This window comes from Embiotoca jacksoni, unplaced genomic scaffold (assembly GCF_022577435.1).
Source record: "Embiotoca jacksoni isolate LCO1_2020_lvr unplaced genomic scaffold, fEmbJac1.0.p SCAF_14, whole genome shotgun sequence".
Classification (NCBI taxonomy): domain Eukaryota; kingdom Metazoa; phylum Chordata; class Actinopteri; family Embiotocidae; genus Embiotoca; species Embiotoca jacksoni.
Genome location: NW_027185274.1, coordinates 4,034,208 through 4,057,506, shown reverse-complemented (window position 1 = coordinate 4,057,506; position 23,299 = coordinate 4,034,208). Strand labels below are relative to the sequence as shown.

The 23,299-nt window shown below is 41.5% G+C and overlaps 5 protein-coding genes across 5 annotated transcripts; all 5 read right to left on the bottom strand.

Moving 5' to 3' along the window:
• Positions 1-1,768: 1,768 nt before the first annotated feature.
• On the bottom strand, positions 1,769-4,781 carry cbln18 (cerebellin 18). The gene is made up of 7 exons (XM_069147278.1): positions 4,722-4,781; positions 3,479-3,587; positions 3,041-3,220; positions 2,800-2,958; positions 2,610-2,698; positions 2,407-2,487; positions 1,769-2,255 (listed from the first exon to the last, which is right to left on the bottom strand). The coding sequence occupies exons 2-7, from the start codon at positions 3,585-3,587 to the stop codon at positions 2,127-2,129; spliced, it is 747 nt and encodes a 248-aa protein (XP_069003379.1). The 5' UTR covers positions 4,722-4,781; the 3' UTR covers positions 1,769-2,126.
• A 4,180-nt stretch (positions 4,782-8,961) lies between these two features.
• LOC138196886 (complement C1q-like protein 4) lies at positions 8,962-10,012 on the bottom strand. Its single transcript, XM_069147277.1, has 3 exons — positions 9,974-10,012; positions 9,760-9,900; positions 8,962-9,664 (listed from the first exon to the last, which is right to left on the bottom strand). The coding sequence occupies exons 2-3, from the start codon at positions 9,890-9,892 to the stop codon at positions 9,234-9,236; spliced, it is 564 nt and encodes a 187-aa protein (XP_069003378.1). The 5' UTR covers positions 9,893-9,900; positions 9,974-10,012; the 3' UTR covers positions 8,962-9,233.
• A 1,161-nt stretch (positions 10,013-11,173) lies between these two features.
• LOC138197499 (complement C1q-like protein 2) lies at positions 11,174-12,986 on the bottom strand. Its single transcript, XM_069148375.1, has 4 exons — positions 12,980-12,986; positions 12,390-12,497; positions 12,141-12,281; positions 11,174-12,032 (listed from the first exon to the last, which is right to left on the bottom strand). The coding sequence occupies exons 1-4, from the start codon at positions 12,984-12,986 to the stop codon at positions 11,575-11,577; spliced, it is 714 nt and encodes a 237-aa protein (XP_069004476.1). The 3' UTR covers positions 11,174-11,574.
• Positions 12,987-17,057: 4,071 nt separating this feature from the next.
• LOC138197498 (complement C1q-like protein 4) lies at positions 17,058-18,209 on the bottom strand. Its single transcript, XM_069148374.1, has 4 exons — positions 18,203-18,209; positions 17,895-18,008; positions 17,644-17,784; positions 17,058-17,491 (listed from the first exon to the last, which is right to left on the bottom strand). The coding sequence occupies exons 1-4, from the start codon at positions 18,207-18,209 to the stop codon at positions 17,058-17,060; spliced, it is 696 nt and encodes a 231-aa protein (XP_069004475.1).
• A 540-nt stretch (positions 18,210-18,749) lies between these two features.
• On the bottom strand, positions 18,750-23,290 carry ftr86 (finTRIM family, member 86). The gene is made up of 11 exons (XM_069147276.1): positions 22,793-23,290; positions 22,361-22,456; positions 21,981-22,214; positions 21,712-21,874; positions 21,389-21,493; positions 21,201-21,251; positions 21,048-21,080; positions 20,901-20,942; positions 20,614-20,679; positions 20,320-20,522; positions 18,750-19,985 (listed from the first exon to the last, which is right to left on the bottom strand). Exons 1-11 carry the CDS (start codon positions 23,288-23,290, stop codon positions 19,650-19,652), a joined length of 1,827 nt encoding a protein of 608 aa, XP_069003377.1. The 3' UTR covers positions 18,750-19,649.
• Positions 23,291-23,299: the final 9 nt, after the last annotated feature.

Below are 23,299 nucleotides of genomic sequence, written 5' to 3'. Positions count from 1 at the left end.
CATGTCGCTCCTGTTTGAATATGAGATGTCGAATGTGCTTCTCAGTGGAAAGTTTGAAGTTGGACAGAGCACACTCAGGATGTGAAGCTCATATAACCAGCCTCACTTAAACTCACAGACAAAGCCTTGTCAGATTTCAGTATTGGCAATTATATTTAACTGTAGCGACATAGCTGATCACAGAAGTCATAGTTAAAATTATTTCTCAAGTTTTTTTCCACGTGTATGAAGTAAATAATGAACATTTGCCGCAAACTTTTTTTATTTTTTTATATTGTTGTACAAAATGTCTCCTTGGTGATCAGAAAACCCCAACAACATCAAATAATAACTATTTAGTCTGATCTGTCTTTACATTTCTGGCTCAGCAATATTAAAGTTGTGTGGCTTCTCATTTAATCCTGTTTCCATCTGCTGTAACAAGAGTAAAGCCAGATGTTTCTGTTCACTCTCTCGTTTTTTTATTAGGTGTGTATTTATGCGATAGGTTTTTCTTTTGATAGTTGGCTCTGAGTAGGACAGTGAAAGATTTAAAATGCCCAAATGAAAACCAAATCAAACGAAGATAAGAGATGATACATGACACAACTCATGATACATGACACAAAATTTAGGACTTAAATGCACAACTCAGAGACACAGGAATAAGGTAAAACAACAGACAAAGTCAAGTAGAGACGAGGAAACAGGATTGGTTCAAAACAAGTGCACACTGACATGGACGTTTTTGACTTAGTGTCTCATTCACATGGCCTTTTGAATGAAGGTCTTAAATCTATAATCTGTTTTAAGTATACACAATGTTCATTTCTTCCTGAATGTCTTATTTTTAATAGATGTTTATGAATCTGTAAAGCCCTTTTAACTGCCTTGTGGCTGAGTGGTGCTATAATATAACCTCAATGCACTTGCCTTGCCTTGGCTTAGCAGTGCATGAAGAGCTGTCTACAGCTGCCTGCCTTTGATAATATTCACCGTTTATCATGATTTTCAAATATATTATTGCTCATCCTTGAGTCCTCTGATCCTGACAAACTGAGTGACACTATTATCTGTCTGAGAGTTAGCTTTGAGGCTCCTTGCGAAATTAAACTCATTCTCTCCCTTTAGTTTAATACAATTTTCATGTATTTCATTTTGATATAAAACTGGGGAAACAGGTGACAGAATCCACCTAACATGTTGTGTCTCTTCCTTTTTAATGCATCGAAAAACTGGAGAAAACAACAGGCTAGCTGTTTCCCCCCGTTTCCAGTCTTTGTGCTAAGCTAAGCTAAGCTGTATCCTGGCTACATATCTTCTTATATAACAGACACAGATACAGAATGAGCACTAAACCTTTTATCATCCAACTCTCATCTAAATCAAACAAGAGGTCTCGATGCCAAACTATCCCTTTAAAGTAACAACAAGGCAGTGCTTCCTGTGAGCTCATGGGGGCTTCCTGCTGGAATGACTGGTATGTCTAAACTCTCAGTGTGTGTGAAAGTGTGTGCTGGATGTGTGTAACCTGCTCCTACATCATGTGTTTGTTCAGCTGAAGGAATTTTCTTGGTCCGGCAGTGGTTTATATTTGTGTGTAATGAGCTTCCGTGAAAGCCTCTTGTTTACACTGTTATACTGTCATAGGTCAAACTGTAACAACAGCAGCAGCAGCAGTGTTATGACCTACAGTCATCATCCCCAAATCATATAAAAGCCTCAGTCTGCTACCTATCCATTCATAGGCGATGTGTATGTTTGTGTAAATTAAAAACAAAGGTACATCTCCTGTCCAATAAACTTTTATTAGATCCATATCAAAACTTCACGCTTCCTCTTTACACAGACTGTCATTGTTGTCATGGTAATTTATTTTAAAAGCAAAACTTTCTGTTTTTACACTATGTAGAAATATATGTGTGGTTCTTTGCAAATGATCACGTGTGTTTGACATACAACTTATATTGTTTATATCTACTACAAAGGATTGTTAAACTGTCTCAATACATCACAAACCTACAAGTGGTGGGTCAACGTGTGTCAAAGAGCGCTTGTTTTTCGATCGCGGTTGTGCTAGGATAATTGGATCCATTTAAGGAGGTGGAATGAGAAAGTTGAAGTAGTCTGGATCTCCGGCTGATGCATTACTCATAAGTGCCGGGGTACAACATGTAGCCAGTAAAGATGTTGTTCTGGGGAGATGTACAGAGCTTCCTCCCGGACATCAGCTCCAGGTAGACCTGATCGCCTCGCTGCATCTTCAGTGTTACAACCTGAGAAAAGAGTAAATACAGCCATGACAAAATCACATAATAGGAAGGATTGTTTCCCTCCAATTTGTACTTAGAGCTACAATTGTAACATTTCATAACTTTATGTGTGGCTACCATGTTCTTGTGCAGTCAGATTGTACAAACTTCTCACCTGAGTGGCGCTGTCTTCTCCATCCTCTCGATTGTTCTCCCACACACTGACCACCAGCTTCCCGTTCATCATCAGCTGGACCTACAGATACCATTAATAACACAAAAATTACTATATAAACTCCTCAGCTATGCAGGTAAAGCAGTGAAGTGTATTTTCAAATCAGAGATTTGCTGAGTCTGGTTTCAATCTGGTTTGTTTACTTTATGGTAGAGGCGTCCACCCTTTTCCACAGATGAGTAAACGGTGAAAGACAAGACATAAACACCCGAACAAGGGGCAGTGAAGGCACCTGCAGAGGGAGGTGAAGAGTTAGGGATGTACGCCTTACATGATGCTGGGTAAAGCTCTCATAAGCCATTTGAATTTACTCTTTCTGTGTCTGTTTCCTACCCAAAGCGGCATTATATCCATTGCCATTGTTGAGAGTGACGTTGGAGAAGGGCATTGGCACATTAGTATTGAAAGGACCGAAACAAGGTTGAGCAGATCCAGAAATTGTGGTGGCGATATTTGTATTCATTCTGGCTGTGAAGGCAACTTTGGTGGCATCTGAAAGTATGAAAGAGATTTATTGTACAACAAAGCTCAGGGTCCTCAACAGATATTTGGATTTTCTAAACAGTATGTTTACCTGTGACAGCTTTTACTCTGTCATTCAGTCTGCTTATTTCGTGCCACAAATATTTAACCTTTATGAAGGTATCCTCCTCCATTTCGTGCATTTCATTGGTTGCACAGCAGCAGCCACGCTGGCGTTTGAAAGTACAGTTGCAGTCCCACTTGTCACAGGTCACAGGTCCCTTCCATTGGACTGGACAGAGATGGAAGAAGGGTAAGATATGGATCACAGATGTGGGTTCAGCTGTGTCAGCTTGGAGCAGGATGTTGCTGCAGATGAACATGCTTGCTGTGTCAGCAGCGATTCAAGCTGATAGAGCACATATTTGTGTTGCAAATTATTCGCAAAAGATGTGGATAACACAATCCATAAATGTGATGTAGACATGAATGTATTGTGTGGGTGAGTGCTGGATTAAAGGAATGAACTATGACCGTTTGTATGGCTTACGTGCAGCCTGTTTCAGCATCTCGCCAATGGTCTGGGTCTCGGTCTGGGCTTCTACACCACCACAGAGAAACAGCGACCCCAACAGCAACAAAACTGGTATTACAACCATCTGAAAAAAAGTGGTAGTCAGTATTGGACTGGACCAGAGCGGCTCAGTGGTCAGAGCCGCATCAGGAAGTCAACTTAAAATCTAACATAATTCCATTACTCATCTTTAATATCACTTACTGGGACTATTCAGGTTCATATTTAACCTTGAAAATCGGGCACAGACTTCAAAGCAGTTTGAGAAGACGTGTTGCTAGTTGGCTGTTAAATCTGTTTGAACATGCATTAAGCAATTTTTGGATATTCCAGCACATACAATCTTTAAAGTGTCAAAAAAACAATTCATAGTGGGATGAGCACGTTGTTCTAAGCTGGTCTTTGCTTGCTAAACAAGTTATTGCCTCAATAACCTTACCATGCATAGTTTTTGTAGCTTTGTGCTTCAATCGAGTGGTCACAAATGGCTTAAAGGAGAAATGTGTAGGATTTAGTGGCATCTAGCATATCTGCAGATGTTGCAACCAACTGAACACTCCTCGCATCACCCTCCCCTCATGGAGAGGTTTTGGTGGCCGCAAAACTTCTGAAAAAAGTCAATGGTGCTTTTTTGAGCCAATGTTTAATTTGTCCCTATTGTAGAAATATGATGGGACAACATGGTGGACTCCATAGAAGAAGACCTGCTCCCTATGGAGATATAAATTATTGTAATGTAACAAAAACATAACGATTCTTAGTGAAAACGTACTTATTAATATTATACACAATTTATGCCAATAGATCCCCCTAAAACCTACACACACAACCTTTAATGTAGATATAAATCAGCACATAAAATACTAAGACATTAATACAAAGGTAAAATTATCTAAAAGTAAGTAAGTAGAAGTGGAAATTACTGATGAATCCACTTGCATCATGCCATTAAGTGTGCTTCCAGCTATATAATTAACATTTCAACAATGATCCTCCAACTTAAGATGTGTTGTTCTTTTCTTGTCTCAAAACCACAATCTCTTAATCATTATACAATACAAATAGCAATGTAAATTCATACATATCCAGTTGGTCACTTTCTTTATCAAGGCCATTGCGTTGGACAGAGGTTGAAGCCAGACTGACCAATTTTCTATCATTATTATTTTTTTAATTGATACAATTGTGAGCTTTATGTAAGGATAGAAAAAAAACTTACGGTGTTTTCTGTTCCTCCCTCTCCTTGTTCTGAAATACTATGTCAAGTTCTGGAGAGTTTATGAAACGGAGAGCTTAAAGCAGGGGATGTGTTTTAGCTTCTTATTGATGATCTTCAGGTGATCCACCCCAGGAGGAGGTGAATGACGGGAGCTCCACCTCCTCACATGTAAGCACAACACACACACACACACACGCACACACACACACGCACACACACACACACACACACACACACACACACACACACACACACACACACACACACACGCACGCACGCACACACGCACGCACTGACACTCCAATCCACCCACAATGAGAGCCACATACTGTACGTCCCTGGTAATACAGATCAATAGATGGTTTACCTTTATTGTGATGAAGAACAAGTCATCTCATTGCACCTTTCAGCACCATAATACTTCTTATTTAGGACAGCAGTGTCTGGTTGCGATCTTTCCAGAGGATGTTGGCTGCATAGGAATGCTGATATGGAGAACACGGAAGTCAGGTCCCTGAGGATATCATAGTCTACAGACAAGAGAACAAAAGAAGCTGATATATCAGTTCATCGATAAAGGCCTAGATCTGACAACAATATCCAGTGTCATCTGGTTCTCATGGTAGAAGTAAGGGAGAGCTTTTGTGTTCCCATAATCACTTTCTCTACAGACGTTGCTGGAAAACCAGATATATTGATTGTAGTTTATTGTGGGTTGAGTTACGTGATGGTTACTTGGCACACTCTATCATCATGCCAATTAAATTATCTGTTGTTAAGGGGCAAAACAATGCAACAATGAAGTCATGAAGACATTCACGAGGATCACTTGGTGTTTTTCAGCTTTTATCTTGTTTTTCAGTCATAGATTCAGAGACAGACAATTTCTGAAGGAAACATAGTACCTGGTTTAAAGATTTTGCCAAGTGGGTCTTAGGTTGTTCTAGATTATTTCATATGAGAAATCCTGATTACTGTTCTTTGGGAGCAGTTTGGAAACAAGACACCTTTAACTTTTGCGCCATCATGACTTACTGAGGACACAGCAGAGTGCCCACAAAAAAACAAAAAAGATTCAGACAATGAAAAATAGCTTAAAAATCTGGTCATATTTATGGTTTGTGAAGGATCAAGAGTTTTGCAGTGACACTTTTCAAGCCATGCAAACATGTCTTTAGGGATAGCAATGCTGCGCTGCTGTTTAGTCAGTCTGTCCATCACTTTGGTCTAAGGTGCATAATCTCCCAAATGTCGATAAATTGATTTCGGTTTGTATTTGATTGATATGACATTTTTATTTGTGGAACCATAAGATTGAAGATTGGTTTTAATAAAATATCTGGACAACTATTGGACAGATTGCCAGGAAATTTGGTACAGCTGTTTATGTTCCCCAGGACTGCTGATCTCTTGACTTTTTAACCAGTACCAGTAATTTATATAATCTCAAATCAGAATGAGGAGTGGCTTTTTTCTGTTCTTTCAATTTAGCCCGTGCCCAACATACCAAATATCAAATATGTAACCAGTAGAGTATAACAAAAAAAATCCCACTCCCTATCACTGTACTGTAGATTGATTTTTGTTCAACATACGGGACCATGGAGATACATGTTGGAGAGGAACAGATGTAATGTATTAACGGTGTCTAGCTGAAGCTAATTTGCAGCCTGCTAGCTAACATAATGTTTTGAGATGAAGACTAAAGCCTCCATGGAGTCTCTGTAGTGATGGAGTATTTCCTGCTTGTGCTGCTGTCTTCATAAGTAAAATGTCAGTCAGATGTGCAGCTGCTCTTGCTGTCAATCATCTCGACTGGTTGTTTATAACCTGAAGTTGCACAGTCATTTGTGGCTGTCCTTGCTTTTCCTGAAGTCCTATTAGATAACAGGGTGTTACCTGCATTAACACCTGTTTTGAAGGTTGTCCTCTCCTGGGACGCTGCATTGTCTTTATTTTTTTTTGTTAACCACCTGCGTGTATAGTCAAGTCAGCTGACCTGAATCTTCTCATACTGTCTCATGTTCCTCTTATCTATTAGATGGGGACCACGTGGTATGAGGAGTGTTTTTGTCTTCTTTGCACATATTTCTTCAAAATAGAAGCGCCCTTGATATGATTCCCATAACAGCATGGGATAAAGATGACATGCCGTGCGCTGCGCCCTGACCTCAGATGTGATTTCAAACCAGAGCTTTGGATTACTTTGCACTGGTCTGTTTGAGATTGTTTGATATGGAAGTGAAAAAGTTAATTTCAGTGGCAGCCAGAAAAGTACCTTTTAGAACTGCTTTCTGAGGTCTGAGTTTTTCTTTTGAGTGAAATAACTTATTTTCTCATTGTTTGAGGTCCCACTGATCCCAAAGTTGTTTGTGTAAAAAAGAAATTACAAAAAAAAAATGCAAAGTTCTTAAAAAAAATATTTTTAATATTTTTTTTCTCTTTCTATGGTTTGTTTTCTGATTTCATTACAATACAATGTGGAGAAAAGCATTGAAGTGGTGACCTGTAAACTAGGCTTGATAGTTTAATGAACATTGAATCAAACAATTAAATATTTAACATTATGTGATGTATGTGTAAGGACATTTGTCACAGGTGGATGACAAATTAAACAAGAAACTAAATAAATGTCTTTGTTAAGTGTCAGACCACCACGGTACACCAGAACAGCCTCAATGCTCATCGGCATTGATTCTGAGGGGGGATCAGAAAGTTGTGAGCGAGAAGTACAGAGAAGCTATAATCTTAGTAAGTACTCATGAAGGGGTCTAATTTTCATACTAAGTTTCGTTGTTTAGTAAAAATCAGCACCTGAGTCAGACATGGTTTTGTGAGCAGTAGTCCTGATGTGTCGGCGATTTCTTTATGCACCTGTAACTTGAGAGAGCGCACATCAAAGTGTGTGACAAATTATCGGGGAACAGAAATAAGTAGCAGGGAGACAAATCCGCCGAGTAGGGGCGAGAAACTTGTGTGTTTTCGATGCGCTGTGCCATCGTGCCACAAATTTAACCCCGCGAATGACAAAGAAAACCCACTTCCGACCTAATGCGCTTTTTTTTGTTTTTGGACAGTGATGTTTTGCCCCTCGGAAACGTGAAAGTCACTCAAAACACCTCTCCAGGCTTGTTGCGTCTATAGCTCCGTGCTGATTTGCACACAACAGGAGCAGGCTGGGAACCTTCTGATGCACCCTCGTACGCATCTGTAGTCGTCTGCTTGAAAGTTGGAACACCCTTCTTCCAAAAGATATCTACTCATTTGGTATTTTGATGATGTCTAAGACTGTCAAACTGCTATCTAACACATCGCTCCACTATTTGGAAGATTGTTTTTCTAAACACACATCTGATGACAGCAGTGGCCAGTGACGTTATGTTTTCAGAGAGTACATCCGTCTGTCTGTCCATCCCAGCTTCATGAAATCACCGATACACCCGGACCACTGCTCACAAAAGTCAGGTGCTGATGTTGACCAGGCAACGTAACTTGGAAAATGTTTCATGAAGTTTTTAGCTTTGCCCTGCTCTGTGCATGTCACAGGAGCAGTCTTGGATGTTTTTGATCCACTCTTGAACGTGTTAAATGTCGAGCCCTGTTAATGCTGAAGTACTCAACCTTTACCTCTGTAAAACTCATGATGTATTGGCACCTATGTTACTCAAACTGCATCTTTCAGTTCAATATGGAGATTCAACATAGCCTCAAGCTGCTAACCTCAAAACCTCTTCTTAACTCCAGACCCCACAATTTTTTTAATGTTCAAGCTTCAGACCAATCAAGTACCATCATTTGAGGCAATTTTTCAGATTTCATCAAGTGCTCGTAGTATTTGATGTGTAAAAGGTTCCTCTAAAAAACAACAACAACAACAACAACAACAACATTATTTTAGTTAAATGCTTAATGTGGCTTACATTGAGTTTAATATAGTAAACATGGCAAAAAAGTCTTAAATTAAACTGACTACATGTTAACACATGAATCTACTTGTACTTGGGTATCATATTGTAATCTTCACTCTATTATGGACACCTTGCTGGTGATGTAGTTTGATATGGTTCATTTTCACCTTGAGATTTTATGTGGGGAAAGTTCATACACAGAGGTAACTAAATTATAGATAAAGTGCTTTATTTAATTGTTCACTCAATTTAAAGTTTTTTCCCTCCAAAATAAAAATAAAAATAGACAGCAAAGACAAGGTATTATTTTAATACTTTAATATCATCAACAATTTCTCCAGTGTAGACGTCACACATTTCAGTTTAAACAAAATCAACTGTAAGGCTAACAGCTTAGTTTAACATCTTGATTGAATTCCTTGTAAATAAACAGGTGTAGGGGTGTTTAAGTGTGTATCTCTCAAGTTGAATGCCACTTTTTCAGCAAGAAAAATATAAGCTATTACAGAACACAGCAGACTGGCATGAGATGAGGGGCCACACGACACCACAGACTCTAATCTGTAAGTGGGGTGAGAGTTGGTGCAAAAACCATCCTCCTAAATTATTCATTAGAATAAAGCAGAAAGCCGCTGAAAGTGTTATAGTGGCCCTCATCGCAGAGGGAACAGCCTGGGCTTAAGTTGACATACACCTTGTCTCCAGTCATCAGAGACAGGGCCACCGCCATGGTGGCGCTGTCTTCTTGGTCTTTAGCGTTTTCTTCGCTGACCCTGGCATATGCTTTGCCGTTAACCAGCAGACTGGCGCAGGCGGCCAGATGCCTACCAGGGGAACCGGCGTCGCTGTAAGCGGTGACTGTGATGCTGTAGACACCAGAGCGGGGCACCGTGAAGATACCAGTGCTCGCATTGTAGGCTCCTCCCAGGTTGAGGAAGACAAGTTCGTACCGGATGGTCATGTCGACGTTGAAGTCGCCAAAACACCTAAATTTCTCTGATGCGAATAGAGTGGCAGTGAAGGCGATGCGGCTGGCTGGAAATGCAAAGAGAAAACGGCAAGTTAGAAGAAGAGGCTTTTACCATCTACAGTCTCACCTGTGTTGTGTAATTCGTGGATACGTCACTCACATTCAATAATTTCGAGGCAATGTTTTGTTTTTGTGTATTCCTTCTCCAGCTCAATCAGGCTTGCGTTATATTGCATCTTTATCTTGTTCACCTCTTGCAGCATCGCGCAGCAACCACAAGCGAACTTGTCCATGCCGCACGCTGAACACAAAAGGCACATAAAATACACTTGCAGATGAGACAACACACATATTATGCAGCCACAATTCCTCACCACTGCTTGGGTTGGGATCATTGTCTACTACTCCACGTACAGGTCCGGTCCAGGAGTATTCGTCATCAGCAAAAACCGCATGCAGCAGACACAGCAGTACAAGAGCTGGGGAGGAAAGAGTGCAAGTCAAGTTCCACTAAAACCGCTATAGGCTTTGTATTGCACATTATATAGTGTCGATGTATTCAGTCTCACCTCTCATGCTGACGCTAAAAAATGATAGCTTCAGAAGGATGGAAGGTGTGATAGACTGATCAGTAGGGGAAGAGTCATGGATATATATTTTTCTAAGAGCTCCTCCCTTATTCCCTCTCACTTTTATTCCTCCTCTTTTGACATCGCTCCACCTTGTTTTGTCTTTTTTATTTAATTGTCCGCCCCTGTTTGCCTTTATATCTGTGCAACTGGGGATGTTTTATTGTCATCACCGGGCGCTCTCACTTTCTAAACACACACAGAAGCAGACACATGCCCTCCAGGGCTTTGTTGTTGACGCGATCGGGTGTTGTCTATCGTCTGGACAGAGGTGTCTGCTGTCATATCAGCAGACAATAGTTTCAATGCTAAATTCTGTGTGGATTTTTTTTGACATGCAGAAAGTCACAAGTGAGCTTCAGGAAGCTGCATGGTGCTTTTATATGGATGTACTGTTTCCAGTGCAATAGAGTGGTTGATTGCACCACTAATCTGTTCGTGACTTTTCTGTTGGTGTGCCAGAAACAATGTGTTATCGTGACCTACAATCAGACACATTGTAGGTAGCACCTCATTTAACCTTGACACTGTTTCCTTCACCGCTTTTATTACTGATATGATGTGTTCAGAGGTATGTACAGAATGACCTTCAAAAAGTCAGTAATATATTTGAGTTCATGATGAAATTTGTGTTTATTTAGACCACAAAGTAATGTGTATCCTATTTTGGTCACACTTTATTTATGATGGGCGCTCACTAGTATGGTGAAATGGATTCCATTTCAAATTATCTTCATATTCTTTATGGAAGGTAGTGACTCCAGGCTGATCATGCTTAACTTCAGTCATTTTATTAACACATACCAACCTTATTTTCTTAATCCAACTTTGTCAACAACAACAACAACAACATGTTCAATGTAAATGTCATATTTTGGGTCTTTTTCACTTGTGTTCGACAAAAGAACTCACAATGCCAACTATTTGTTTAAAAATTGGGTTTATTTGTTGGTAGTTTAGAGAGATTTCACACAGTTGATATCACATTGATTCAGTACTTAAAGATCAACACCTTTTACAACCAAGATACTCAAATTCTAAAGCAAAAAAAGACAAGAAAGTTGTTTTTTATATTTTGCAAGCTCACATAATGTATGATTCAGATCCAGATAGGATGGATTAAGCATCTTTCATCAGAAGTTAATATCAATAACTAATGGGACACGGTTTTAAGAAGAGCTGTGACGCATGATGGAATAAAATGAGGATGGGAACATTGTGTTGGGATGGGTGGGAGTACATTAAATCAGAGGCTACAAGTCATGACTGTCACCACTGAAAGATTACATCTAGCAGGCTTGAATCTTGTCAGTACAAGTAAAAGGTTGGTACAAAGCACAGAGCAGCTACACTGTGTCGATGTGGTCAGTGGCATACAGCAGGAAGCCAGTGAAAGTGTTCATGTAGTTGCCGTTGCTGACGTCTTCACGGATGTGGCATGAGCTAAGCAGCATGACAGCCACTTTGTCCCCGGCATTCAGCTCTGTGGCCAAAACGGCAGTGCTGCTGTCTTCCGGGTCCTGATGACTCCTTTCGATGAATTGTGCCACCGTTTTGCCGTTGACCTCCAGACGGGCACACATATCCCAGTTTAAATCTGGAGTACAACTAGTGTAGAGGGTGACGGCGAAGTTGTAGACACCGCAACGGGGAACGGTGAAGATGCCAGTCTCCGTGTCGTAGCCGTTTCCCAAGTTGATGAAGATTCGGTTGTAGATGATGGGCTTGTCATTCTCAAAGTGGCTGGAGCGGGCCATCTTTAGATTTGGATCATCTAGAGCGACTGAGAAGACACTGCGGCTGGCTGGAGATGCAGAGAAGAAGAAACACTCAGGTTAGCACAATGAGTAGTGGATCAGATGATGTTCTGCACTGTGTCCTGGCTTGCCTGAGTCATGAATGTGTCACTCACCTCTCATATTGTTGAGGGCCATCTTGGATTTCTGCAGTTCCTGTTTCATATGGTCAAAGGTATGGTTAAAGAGCCACTCCATCCTGCCAATTTGTTCCCGCATTAGACAGCAGCCACACGACATCTGGTCAGCTTGACACACTGCCAACACAAACACACACACATAAATGTATTAGTTTCCAGATGGAGAGTATGTGGAGACTTTATGCAGATAGACAGGACAGACTTGTTTCCTTAACAATCTTTCACCTGTTTCCAGAGAGCCGTCATCAAACGGTACAAACTCGGCCACTGGGTCCCAGGAATATTTGTCTTCCTGACCAAAAGCTGCATGCAGCAGACACAGCAGCACAAATGCTGTAGGAAAAAAAGAGCAAACACAACTACCATTAAAAACTGCCAAAAATTGCATTACATGCCTTCGCTATTCACAGACACCGAGCTGACTCTGAACTACTGATTTGTGCCCCTTTTTCTAACTTTATGGCAGAGAAGCTTTAACAAAGACCTTCAAAACTAAACAAGTCATAAAATTCTTCCACAACACTACTTTATTCCTTAAACTGATTTTTTTTTTTTTTTTTTTTTTTTTTTTTTTAATGCTGATTGGTTTATATTCATTTTTAATCTTAATATTTACTCATAAACTATTTTATCTTACCATATAATAGAAGACTTTAATCACAAATAAGCCGCCTAAAGTCTGAACACTTTGACTGAACTAAATCGATTCCGATGGAAACGGCATCCTCGTATATGACCCCCCCCCCCCCCCCCCCCCCCCCCAACTGTTTATCTCCGAAAGATGATGCCACTGAAGTTACAACTTGCAGCCTCACCTCTCATGTTGATGTTCGTAAACGATGATGATGCTTCTGACGGATGGAAAGAGTGAAGACTGATCATAAGACACGAGTCATGGATATTTATTTATCTCAGAGCTCCTCCCTTCTAACCTCTTTAAACATCACTCCTCCTTTTTTTTTTTTTTTTTTTTAATGTTCAACCAATTGGCTTCATAACTTTATAAGTGCAGATGGATTTCTTCATCACTAGGGGCTCTCACATCAAGCAGACACACATTCTCCAGGGCTTTGTTACTGATGCTATACCCAGGTATCAACTATCACCAGCGGTGGGTGTTAGTCTTCTCATAAGCAGCCAAACATTATGATTCATGGAGCTGCTTTTTTAAATATAGATCATTGTATATTACTTCTCAGCTGTTTACTGTGTCTCCACAGCTGAATAAGATCATACTTGCCTGTTTAGAATGAAAAAAAACTGAAGCGTGGATTACTGCACACAGCGACACTACATTAAGCTCCTGCTGAGGACATCTGACACTTCACGAGCAAGGACATCCATCTCAATTGAGTATATACAGAATTTATCAATTATGATATGGTGGTATGCACTGGAGCTGGGCAAGACATGCGGTTTGGGGAAGGCTCAACTGAGAATCCACTGCGGCTCTCGGGCCTCGCAGATCCCCTTGGTACCTACGAGAAATACCATGCTGGCTAATGTAAATAAAATCAAAATAAATAAATACAAGTTTTTTATTCTTTCTTTGCGGCCCGGTACCAAATCATCCATGGCCCGGTATTGGTCCACGGCCCAGTGGTTGGGGACCACTGACCCAAACACATTGACAGGCCGACGCTGCAAAATAACATTCTGTTCAGCGAGATCTGCAAGAGGCCATGACGAGAGGAGGTCGAAACAAATAAATGCAGCTTGAGGGCAGAAAATACTTATTTGTGTGTACAAACTATCAAAAAGACGGAGGCTGTGTCTCATTTTGCGTACCTACACTTGCTATTTGGAGTGCATGAGTGTGTTCACATTGACAAGTATGGCAACATGCAGAGCACTATGAGTACCTGGATGGTGAACTCCTGACAGTCAAAACATTGAATTTCAACACTGGACACATCTTACCTTAAACAGTCGCCATCTTGGCGGTGTGGCGGAAGGAGAGAGACCACCAACCTATTTTCAAACTGCTGAAATTAGCGGCCGAGGAAGTTGCAGATGTTGCAGACCGCATCACACAAATATACGTTATGTGTCCAGTCCATATAAAAGTATTTATTTTTTCTTTAAGTACCACTACACTACTGTTGAATAGAAGCTTTGAGTATGTTTATTGTGTGCATTAAACAGACTGCACAAAAACATGTTCTTTTTTTAGTAAAATGAGCGGATAAAGCCAACAGATATTTTCACTGGTGATGAGCTCAAATATTGTCTGTCCTTGTTTTGACTGAACTGTGTTCAGTATGAGACCACACTACCCTGTAAAAATTGAGGCACTAAGTGTACTAACATGTTGTGTACAGTAAGTGTACTAATGGAAATACATAAACACAGGAGCAACACGGGCACAGCGCAAATCCAGGCACATTGGTATTTTTGTGCAGTACTAGTGGTTTTTTCAGTGCTTGCACCGAGTTGCAATTTCCGTAGAGCAACGTGAACCCGGCTTTGCCAAGGTGGAGGCGCCTCGCGCTATTTTAGTAACAACCATACTCTACTTCTGTTATCCTTTTACTAAGCAAAAGCTCCCAATTAATTTTGCCTATTTGACAACAAATAATATCTCCATGTGTGGCATTTCTCATTTCTGGCATGCTCAGAAATCAGCATTTCTAACCATCTGTTATCTACATCTGCTTTACATGGTCACAAATGGGCTGGAGCGTATCCAGCTGATTCTCTTAATAAACTATATAAGAATAATTGACTACATTGTTAGTCATGCAGCATAAAAAAAAAAAGTCTATAACAATTAAATTAAAAAGGACAAAGTTAAAAACAGGTGTTTCTGTTACAGTGAAGGATATGATGAATGCAGTCATTTTTAATGTTATTTTCACTGTTTACTTTCTTTCTGAGAAATAAACTCTGTGTAACTGTTTTTATTTTCAATCTAATTTTTTCCACTATGTTTGAAATAAGCATCACAATTAAACACAATAGTGCAAGAGCAACACAACATGCAGCTTGGTTTACATCAGCACATTATCAAAAGTTTGGTTTCTCCTTACCTCAGTGGAAGCAGATCTTCGTGGAGCAGTTGAGGCAGGATGAAACAGGACTTGTTCGTCTGTCCAGTCTCTGAATGAAGTCTGCTGACGCTGTTTCTCCTGCTGCTAAGATCTGCTGGTCCATTTTCATGTGCTTCATTTGGATGGTCCTCTGTGCTCAGTCTACAGTATGCTGCTCTTCTTCAATGTGCCACCGAAAAAAGTGGGATTTTTTTTTTTTTAGCCTGGAGATGAAGTAATACGTTTGACTTGCTATGATGCATTTTAGTTCTTTTAGCAATTGGATTAATGTACACAGAAGGCTCTTACTCTAAAGCAAGAAGGTGCTGGTGTGACCCAAAATTGGCCAGCTCACTTCGGGTTAACATAATCCAAGGAAATGCAGATTAAATTTAAATTTCTTTTCTGTCTGTAAATTAGTCCTGAGAAGGAAGCTCGACCACGGTGCACTCTCTCTGTATTGTGACTCAACAAGTATAAGTAAGTATGATGAAATTCTTCTGCTGGCATGTGAGCTCAGTGAGTTCTGATAAAATGTGGTTGATTGCTTAACTAAAGGGCTACAGGAAAATAAGTCTAGTTCTTGTATTCAAGGAAACTTGGAGCTAAAAGTGCAGTTTTAAAGAGTTCAGTCGCTGTTCGCCATCGATTAATATCAATGGACATCCATTTTAAAAGAGTGCGTACTCCTTGCCTGACTCCACCAGAGTATTGCTCACGGCTGTGATTATAGTCTGGAAACTCTGTTTCAAACCCTGTTTGGATTAAGGTTTGCTCAGCCACTCTGAAGGGTGGACCAATCAGTGACCAGTATGTGGCTTCGAAGTAGTTCCTACAATGGCAGCGGTGGGAGAGTTTATTTCCACACCATACTGTGAAGTGATCAATACCAATTGGTTAAAAACTGCTCCAACAGTCTCAAAATGAACCCAACATCTACGACCATTAGGATGCAACGACTGGAAACAGTCCTCAATGGAGGGTGTGACCAGAACCATATATGCACACAGTGTATGTGGGTCTAGTAACACCAGGCTAACTTACTACTGCACAGTCTTTAGTGGCTCCAGAGGGAGCTCTGCAAAATCCTCTAAACATCCTCAAATTATGTCCCTCAAGGCAACGTCACCTGGGGCTGACAACTACAACATCTGACATGTGGAGTTAGAAAAGAGTGAGATTTCCAGCTTTCCAGTGACTAGCCAAACTCTCATCTCTGCTTGCAGTGTGGGCCTGCAACATGAGGCTGCACAATTCACTTCTAGCATAATACACCCAAAATCTCCAACTGAGCTGATCTTGATTTGGTTGTATTGTACATGATACAGGAGTCAGGTTTTAACAAGCTGAAGAAGCATGGAATAATATTTTAAAAAAAGACAATACTATATCTGGTTCTGCTCTGTTTATTTTTATACTTTCATTAAACTATCCATGGTGACTGACAAAAAAACTAATTCTAATCAGTTGTTAACTCAAAAACATCATGAATAAATCAAACTACCTCACAATGCAAATATTTATTTCAAAATCCAGATTTATTTTCTTGCCGTTTTATAGACCACATATTTCCACCACACAAAGTCTGTCAAAAATGATGTGAAGACAGGTACGCTGAATAAAAACTGTCAGTTGTGAGACAAGCTAGAACATGGAGAGTAGTGACAGGCATGCTTGAAAAGACTTCAAACCTTAGCAACATTGGGCATGAGGATAGTGTTAGGATGATTGAGAGTACAGAATCAAATAGATTAAGGGCTACAAGGCACGACTGTCGCCTCACAAAGATTCCACGTGTTCCATTCGAACCTCGTCAGTGGGGTAACAGTTGATATAAAACCCAGAGCTGCTACCTTTCCCTAACTTAGTCAGTAGCGTACAGAAGGAAACCAGTGAAAGTGTTGTAGTGACTGCTGTAGTCGCAGAGGAAACACCCGACGGGCAGGTTGACCGCCACCTTGTCCCCAGCCTTGAGGTGAAGGGCCACAACAATAGTGGCACTGTCCTCTTGGTCTTGCATATTTATTTCTTTGGGTCCCGCCACCACCCGGCTGTTGACCTGCAGGCCGGCACAGGCGGCCAGGCTGTTGCCAGGAGACCCGGCGTCGCTGTAGACGGTGAGGGCGATGCTGTAGACGCCTGAGCGGGGAACAGTGAAGACACCGGTGTCCGTGCTGTAGCCGTCTCCGAGGTTAATGAAGACGTGTCTGTAGACGATGAGCCTGTCGTCACGGAAGGGGCCAATGCAGCTCAAACTGTTTTCATTGGTTAGAGCGACGGAGAAGGCACTGCGGCTGGCTGGAGATGCACAAGGGAAACAACAGAAATGTTAGGAAGATGCACTGGGAAAAGACCCAAACTAGATTTTATACCAGATGTGTAAAATGTGTGGATAAAGTTTGAAACATTGATATTCTCTCTCTTCTGTGTGAATCCAGCATGTGTTTCACCTCTGACATTGTTGAGGGCGGCTTTTGTTTTCATCATCTCCTTCTCCAGCTCATTGAGGCTCATGTTAAAAAACATCTTCATCCGGTGTATCTGCTGCTGCATGAGACAGCAGCCACACGACGCCTGGTCCGTAAGACATACTGAACACACACACACACACACACACATGAATAGGTTGCAGAGGAGCGTGTATGCAGAAATAATGACTACATCCTACTACTGAAATGACTTTTCATAAAAGATCTCTCACCATCCTCTGTGCTGAGATTGACGCCTCCATTATCTGTGCTTTGTCCTGGTCCACCCCAGCTATAATCAACAACCAGGGCAAACGTTGCTTCCAGCAGACACAGCAGTACAATAGCTGGGAGAAGGAGAGCAAAGACATGTAGCAATGAACCCTGAAAGCATCAATCAAAATCAGCGACTCCTGTGAAAATTGTACCCCTTTACACATCTTAACATCTATCTGAAGAGTTCCAGAAGTCTCCCTACATTTACTCTACAGTTACCACTTGTTAATTCCTACAACCTTTTTCTAATTACATGTTGTCTCACCTCGCATGGTGATGCTTGCAACTGATGATGGCTTCAGAAGGTATGATCGACTGATGCAGGGTCAAGAGTCACAGCTATATATGTACGGTTCCTACATTCTGGCTTTCTTCTGGCTTTCGAATAGCTCCTCCCTGTTTCCCCTATAGCAAGCCTCTATGCCCTATAACTTAACTCAATTCTCTATTGAGTGGGGCTTCACAGACACACAAACGCACACACACACACCCAACAAGTCTTTGTGCTGTCAATGTAGGTCAGGTATTATCTGTCCTCTAAGGCAGGTTGTCCACGTAGTCCGGTGTTCCCATCAGAACACAAAGATAGCATCTTTCCTCTGTGTTTTCCAGCGCATGAAATACGTTATTGTGTAGCAAAGTCAAACTTTTATGGAAAGTCAACCAGACCTGTTACAGTTTCCTGAAGACACTCTTTAATTTAAGAACTGAAGAAGCCTTTCAGATGAGGTGAATGTTTTTGAGGAAATTAAAACAAGACCAGTTGCCTTTGGATAAAACTTTGATTGACCATAAACTTGATGACTGAGAAACTTCAAAGACATTGTAGTTTGTTTTTCTATACCAGAAAATTCCTTTTAATCTTCCCTTCTCGATGTTGTGAAGCCAGGACCTTGCAGGACACCATGTCATCAGTGTTTGTTGTGTCTGATTTGTCCAACTTTATTTAATCAGGGCAGGACACAACAAGCTGTTGCCACCACATGTAATAGGAGAGTTTCATTGTCCTCCTCTGAATAGTGTTGGGTTACTAACTAGCACAAAGCACGGCAACTATTTATGAATGTTTGGACTCACAAAATGAGTTTCCTTCAAGAGGATAACGAGTTGGAAAGTTAAAATTTGAGTGAAAATCAATCTTTGACAAAACAATTCACGACTATTCATCACACGTTTGTAACATCTTGCCTGTGTCCAGAGAAAGAAATGGGTAGACAAAAGACCTCCGATGGTGGAAATAGTTTGTTCCATATCCATTTAGGAGCACTAAAGATATTAAGAGCTCGCTGCAACGTAGAGGACGAGCTTTAGTAGGCATCCAGGTCAGTGACGTGTAAAGATGAAAGATAAGATCAGCAGTAAGCTGGTCGTTCCTTTGGTCACATAGAAGGGTAGAAGTACAGTCAGAGAATCTACATGTAAAATAAATACTGAACCGTCAATAGTCCATTCACTGCTGATGTTAAAGCAGAACAGCTCTTACAGATGAAATGTGTTTACTATCCTTTTGTTTATTTACAAAGACATATTTAGAAAACTTTAATCACTTGAATGGAGGTTGCTGCAAAAAGAACATTATGCAAACCAGACATTCCTGAACGTTTTTGTTACCTCACTCTGAAGCAAGAAGACAATTAAAATGTCAGGGTCACATTCCTTCAACCAGACATCCTGGTTATATCAAAAACAGCAGCCCTTCATTCATATACAACTCAGTCCAATTGGCAAACAGTCACTGTAGTTCCCACTCCTGCCCAGAACCTGAATCCCGGGTACAGTGGGCCAATGAACTGCGCCTGGTGCTGGTGGATGAGGTTAGCCTGGTTGTGGACGATGCCGTAAAAGGCCAGAATCCCTGCATGCTGGTCCAGATAGATGCCGATCCGTCTGGCCTTTGGTGAGCCCAGAAGTTTTTCCTGTCCATCGTGCCAGAAAGAAAAGCCGGTTCCAGACCAGTACAGGCTCCAGGACAGAGAATTGTGGCCCAAACGGCTCTTGTCATCAGAACCTTTACGAGCCATCTCTTTGTAGGCGATGCCGATGGTGATCTGTACCGTGGGACAGAGGAAATTAGATTAGGATTAGAAAGGAAGCTAAATCCGATGGCTACAAATGGCAGTGATAAATGTAATCCTCAGACTAATTTAAACTTTCTATGGCCAGACTATTTAATATTGATTATCATTATCAATTATATGATGCTTCTATTTTGTTTTCAAATTTGAAGGAAGTCTCTGTCTGTCGCTGGTGATCTCTTTCTTAACCATTACTAAATAGTAATTTGGGCAAAAAGGACTTTTCAGTCAACAGACTGACTCTACAGGTCTCAGCTGTGTACAAAGACTTCATGATAACCACATGTTTTTATAGTAATGGATGTACCTTCTGGCCGGTCCACTCCACCTCCCAGTAGTATGGACACCCTGCCAGCGGCTCTTTGCAGAGAACCTGCCTCCAGAACTGGAAGCGTTCAGGACAGTCTGGTGGGTTCAGGTTCTCAGCCCGCATCCTGGCCTTACGACCGCCATCTGACAGCTGCACATGGCGATACACCGTGTGGGGGTCCATGGTGGGCTCAAAACGAACTGATGAAAGAAGATGCATTTTAGTAAAGACTCAGGACCCCTTTCAGATGGCTTTGATATGGGTCTATGTTATTGAGTTAGACAGACTCACATTTTAACATTTCTTCTCTGGTCTTTGGTTCTGGATTAACAGGTCCCTCTGTTGTTACAAAGGAAGCTAAGAGGAAAAAAAAAAAAAAAAAAAGAAGATACAGCAATTCATTGGAAAAAATGACATGGAAAAATTGCAGGCAGTGCGTATTCCCAGGCTGTACTACCACCCAAATAGGTATACCAGTCTCAAATCATGCATCAAATGAGATCTACAATACACGGTCCAACTCCTCAGGGAGGGGAAAATGAATACAAAAAAGCATTTTCTAATGTGTTTGTATTTACCTTGAGGTTGTGGAGTAGGAAAGGATGGAGGGGGGGCTGAAGCTTCATGTGCAGGGAAGAAATGCAACAAAAGAAACAGGTAAATCAAAAGTAAATGTATACTCAATGACATCTTTCACTTACTGTTGCAGGTATTCTTATTCTTACCTTGAAGATATACTGGCCTTGAAGGCTCATGCTCTGGAGGTAAAAAAATAAATATATCAAGTAAAATATTAACTGAGGGACTATCATCAGGACCAAGAGCATTTGTTTTATTATTCAAAGATTTACTTTATATTGATTTTTAAAGTAACTTACCTTGAGGCCGTGAAGGTGGCATAGGTGGAGGCTTTGTTGACGTCTCATACACTAGAGGAGAGAGGATTTGTGAGCAAAGGTGTGAAGGTTCCCTGTTCTTTAGTCAAAGTCTACCAGTCAAAAAAACCTCAGCCGGAACTTATTTTGAACTTGTGTTGAACCAGGTGACATGGCTGAAGTTACCGAACCTGCATTTTGTGCAGTAGCCTGACGAGAGACTTCAGCTGGTGTTGGGGCTGCTGCTGCTGCTCCTCCCGCATCATCAGGTACTGAGGCCACGGATTCAAGATTCACTACGAAGAAAAGGGACGTTTTGAGAAGAGAAGAGAAGAGAAGAGAAGAGAAGAGAAGAGAAGAGAAGAGAAGAGAAGAGAAGAGGAGAGGAGAAGAGAAGAGAAGAGAAGAGAAGAGAAGAGAAGAGAAGAGAAGAGAAGAGAAGAGAAGAGAAGAGAAGAGAAGAGAAGAGAAGAGAAGAGAAGAGAAGAGAAGAGAAGAGAAGAGAAACACTGACCTAATGTGATGATCTTGGCCAGGCTGGCCTTGCAGAGATCCTGTATTGATTCGTGTAGTTCTCTCATCACTGAGCGGACGGAGGCGACCAAGGCCTCCTCCTGACTCAGCACTGACTCTCCTGTGGCACCGGTCTGACCCAGCGTCTCCATGATGAGGAAATTCTTGAGAACAAATGTCACAAAGTTTCACAATTTGAAATGACTAATTTACAGTGAACTTTGAATGAAACCACGTTCCAGCGACACTCTGCTGCTTCTCATTCTCTACCTTCAAGAAGCAGATGTCGTCCTGCATGTCAGCCAGTCTGCTCAGCTCTTCACTCCTCCAGTGGAGCTGTGCTACCTCCTGCTCCAGTTTGTGGATCTGCCCCTCAACCTGGCTGCATAAGGAGGTCTCATGGGTGCTAAGGTGCTCACCAACCTGCGAGCCTGTCAGATTCACGCTCTCAACTAGCTCCGAGAATAAATCTGTGCTCTCCTTCTCCAGAGCCTGGACCAAGGCCTGCGAGTGTAGAGAGGAGAAGGATGACGATGTTATGAAATGTTGGTACAAAGAATGTATACACGCATGTCATACACAAACAAGATGTCACAAATGATGACTAAGTAGAAAGGTTTCTACAACAAGCATTCCTCATTTGTATTTACTTTGTGCTGCCGAGCAGCGAGTGGGAGCTCCTTCAGGTTCTTCTCAGTCTCCTGGATTCTCCTCTGTACCTCTGCCTGCATCTGAACAAGCTCTTTCTACACACACAAACACAGTACATCATGACTTTAAAACATTTTGGGGCAGTGATGGCCTTATTGTACTTTGTAATTTGTTGTAAAATATTTTGGGCAGAAAAATCCTCTTAAAGAGGAAGAACAGCTCCAAAATTGAGATGACTCCACAGCAAAGACTCTTGTCTTACAAGTACTTCTAGTTCAGCTATATTTTGAAAATGTTTCACTTGTGAAAACAAAGTTCTGGATTCACCTGCAACTCATTTTCTACGCCAAGTTAACATGAATCAAAAATAAATCCTACAAAAACACACTAAAAATGTTGCCCTGGTAAAAATGATCCTTTCCATTGCATACCTCTCTCTCTTTTCTCTCTTCTTGTGGTTTGAGCACTCGATGTCCCTTGTGTCCAAGATGGCAACACACCTCACACACACACTCCTTGTCTTCATGGCAAAACAGGTCCAGGGGTCGGTTGTGTTGAGGGCAGGACCTGGGGTCTACAGGGGGAAGCTGTGGGTACACGCTGCGCTGCCGTGGCCCTGTATCAGATAGGACCTCCAGATAGACGGGCATCGATGGTGGGGCTGAGGAAGAGCTTTGCTTGAGGCTGTTGGTCCTCAGCTTCTCCATAGCCTCCGCTAACAAAGTGCTCTTGGCCAGCGAGGGCCGAGGGTTGAAGACCTGCCTACACTGGGGGCAGCTGTACTGTCCCTTGCTATCTCTTTTGTCCCAGTGGCGCTTGATACAAGCCAGGCAGTACGAGTGTCCACAGGGTAGAGTGGCCGGGTCCTTCAGGGTGTCCAGACATACTGAGCAGGCAAAGCTCTCCTCTTCAGACCAGGCTGAGGCCATGTGGTGCTG

Coding starts and splice junctions, on each gene's coding strand:
- LOC138197498 (XM_069148374.1), bottom strand. Junction 17,785..17,894: donor CAATCTCAGCACAGAGGATG/GTGAGAGATCTT, acceptor GTGTGTGTTCAG/TATGTCTTACGGACCAGGCG. Junction 17,492..17,643: donor CGCCCTCAACAATGTCAGAG/GTGAAACACATG, acceptor GTGCATCTCCAG/CCAGCCGCAGTGCCTTCTCC.
- LOC138196886 (XM_069147277.1), bottom strand. CDS start 9,892: ATGGACAAGTTCGCTTGTGGTTGCTGCGCGATGCTGCAAGAGGTGAAC. Junction 9,665..9,759: donor TTGCCTCGAAATTATTGAAT/GTGAGTGACGTA, acceptor TTGCATTTCCAG/CCAGCCGCATCGCCTTCACT.
- LOC138197499 (XM_069148375.1), bottom strand. Junction 12,282..12,389: donor TGACGGCTCTCTGGAAACAG/GTGAAAGATTGT, acceptor TTGTGTTGGCAG/TGTGTCAAGCTGACCAGATG. Junction 12,033..12,140: donor GGCCCTCAACAATATGAGAG/GTGAGTGACACA, acceptor CTGCATCTCCAG/CCAGCCGCAGTGTCTTCTCA.
- ftr86 (XM_069147276.1), bottom strand. CDS start 23,290: ATGGCCTCAGCCTGGTCTGAAGAGGAGAGCTTTGCCTGCTCAGTATGT. Junction 22,457..22,792: donor AAGAGAGAAAAGAGAGAGAG/GTATGCAATGGA, acceptor TTGTGTGTGTAG/AAAGAGCTTGTTCAGATGCA. Junction 20,680..20,900: donor TCCTACTCCACAACCTCAAG/GTAAATACAAAC, acceptor TTTTCCTCTTAG/CTTCCTTTGTAACAACAGAG.
- cbln18 (XM_069147278.1), bottom strand. CDS start 3,587: ATGGTTGTAATACCAGTTTTGTTGCTGTTGGGGTCGCTGTTTCTCTGT. Junction 3,221..3,478: donor GATGCTGAAACAGGCTGCAC/GTAAGCCATACA, acceptor ATCTCTGTCCAG/TCCAATGGAAGGGACCTGTG. Junction 2,488..2,609: donor GTGGACGCCTCTACCATAAA/GTAAACAAACCA, acceptor TGGTATCTGTAG/GTCCAGCTGATGATGAACGG.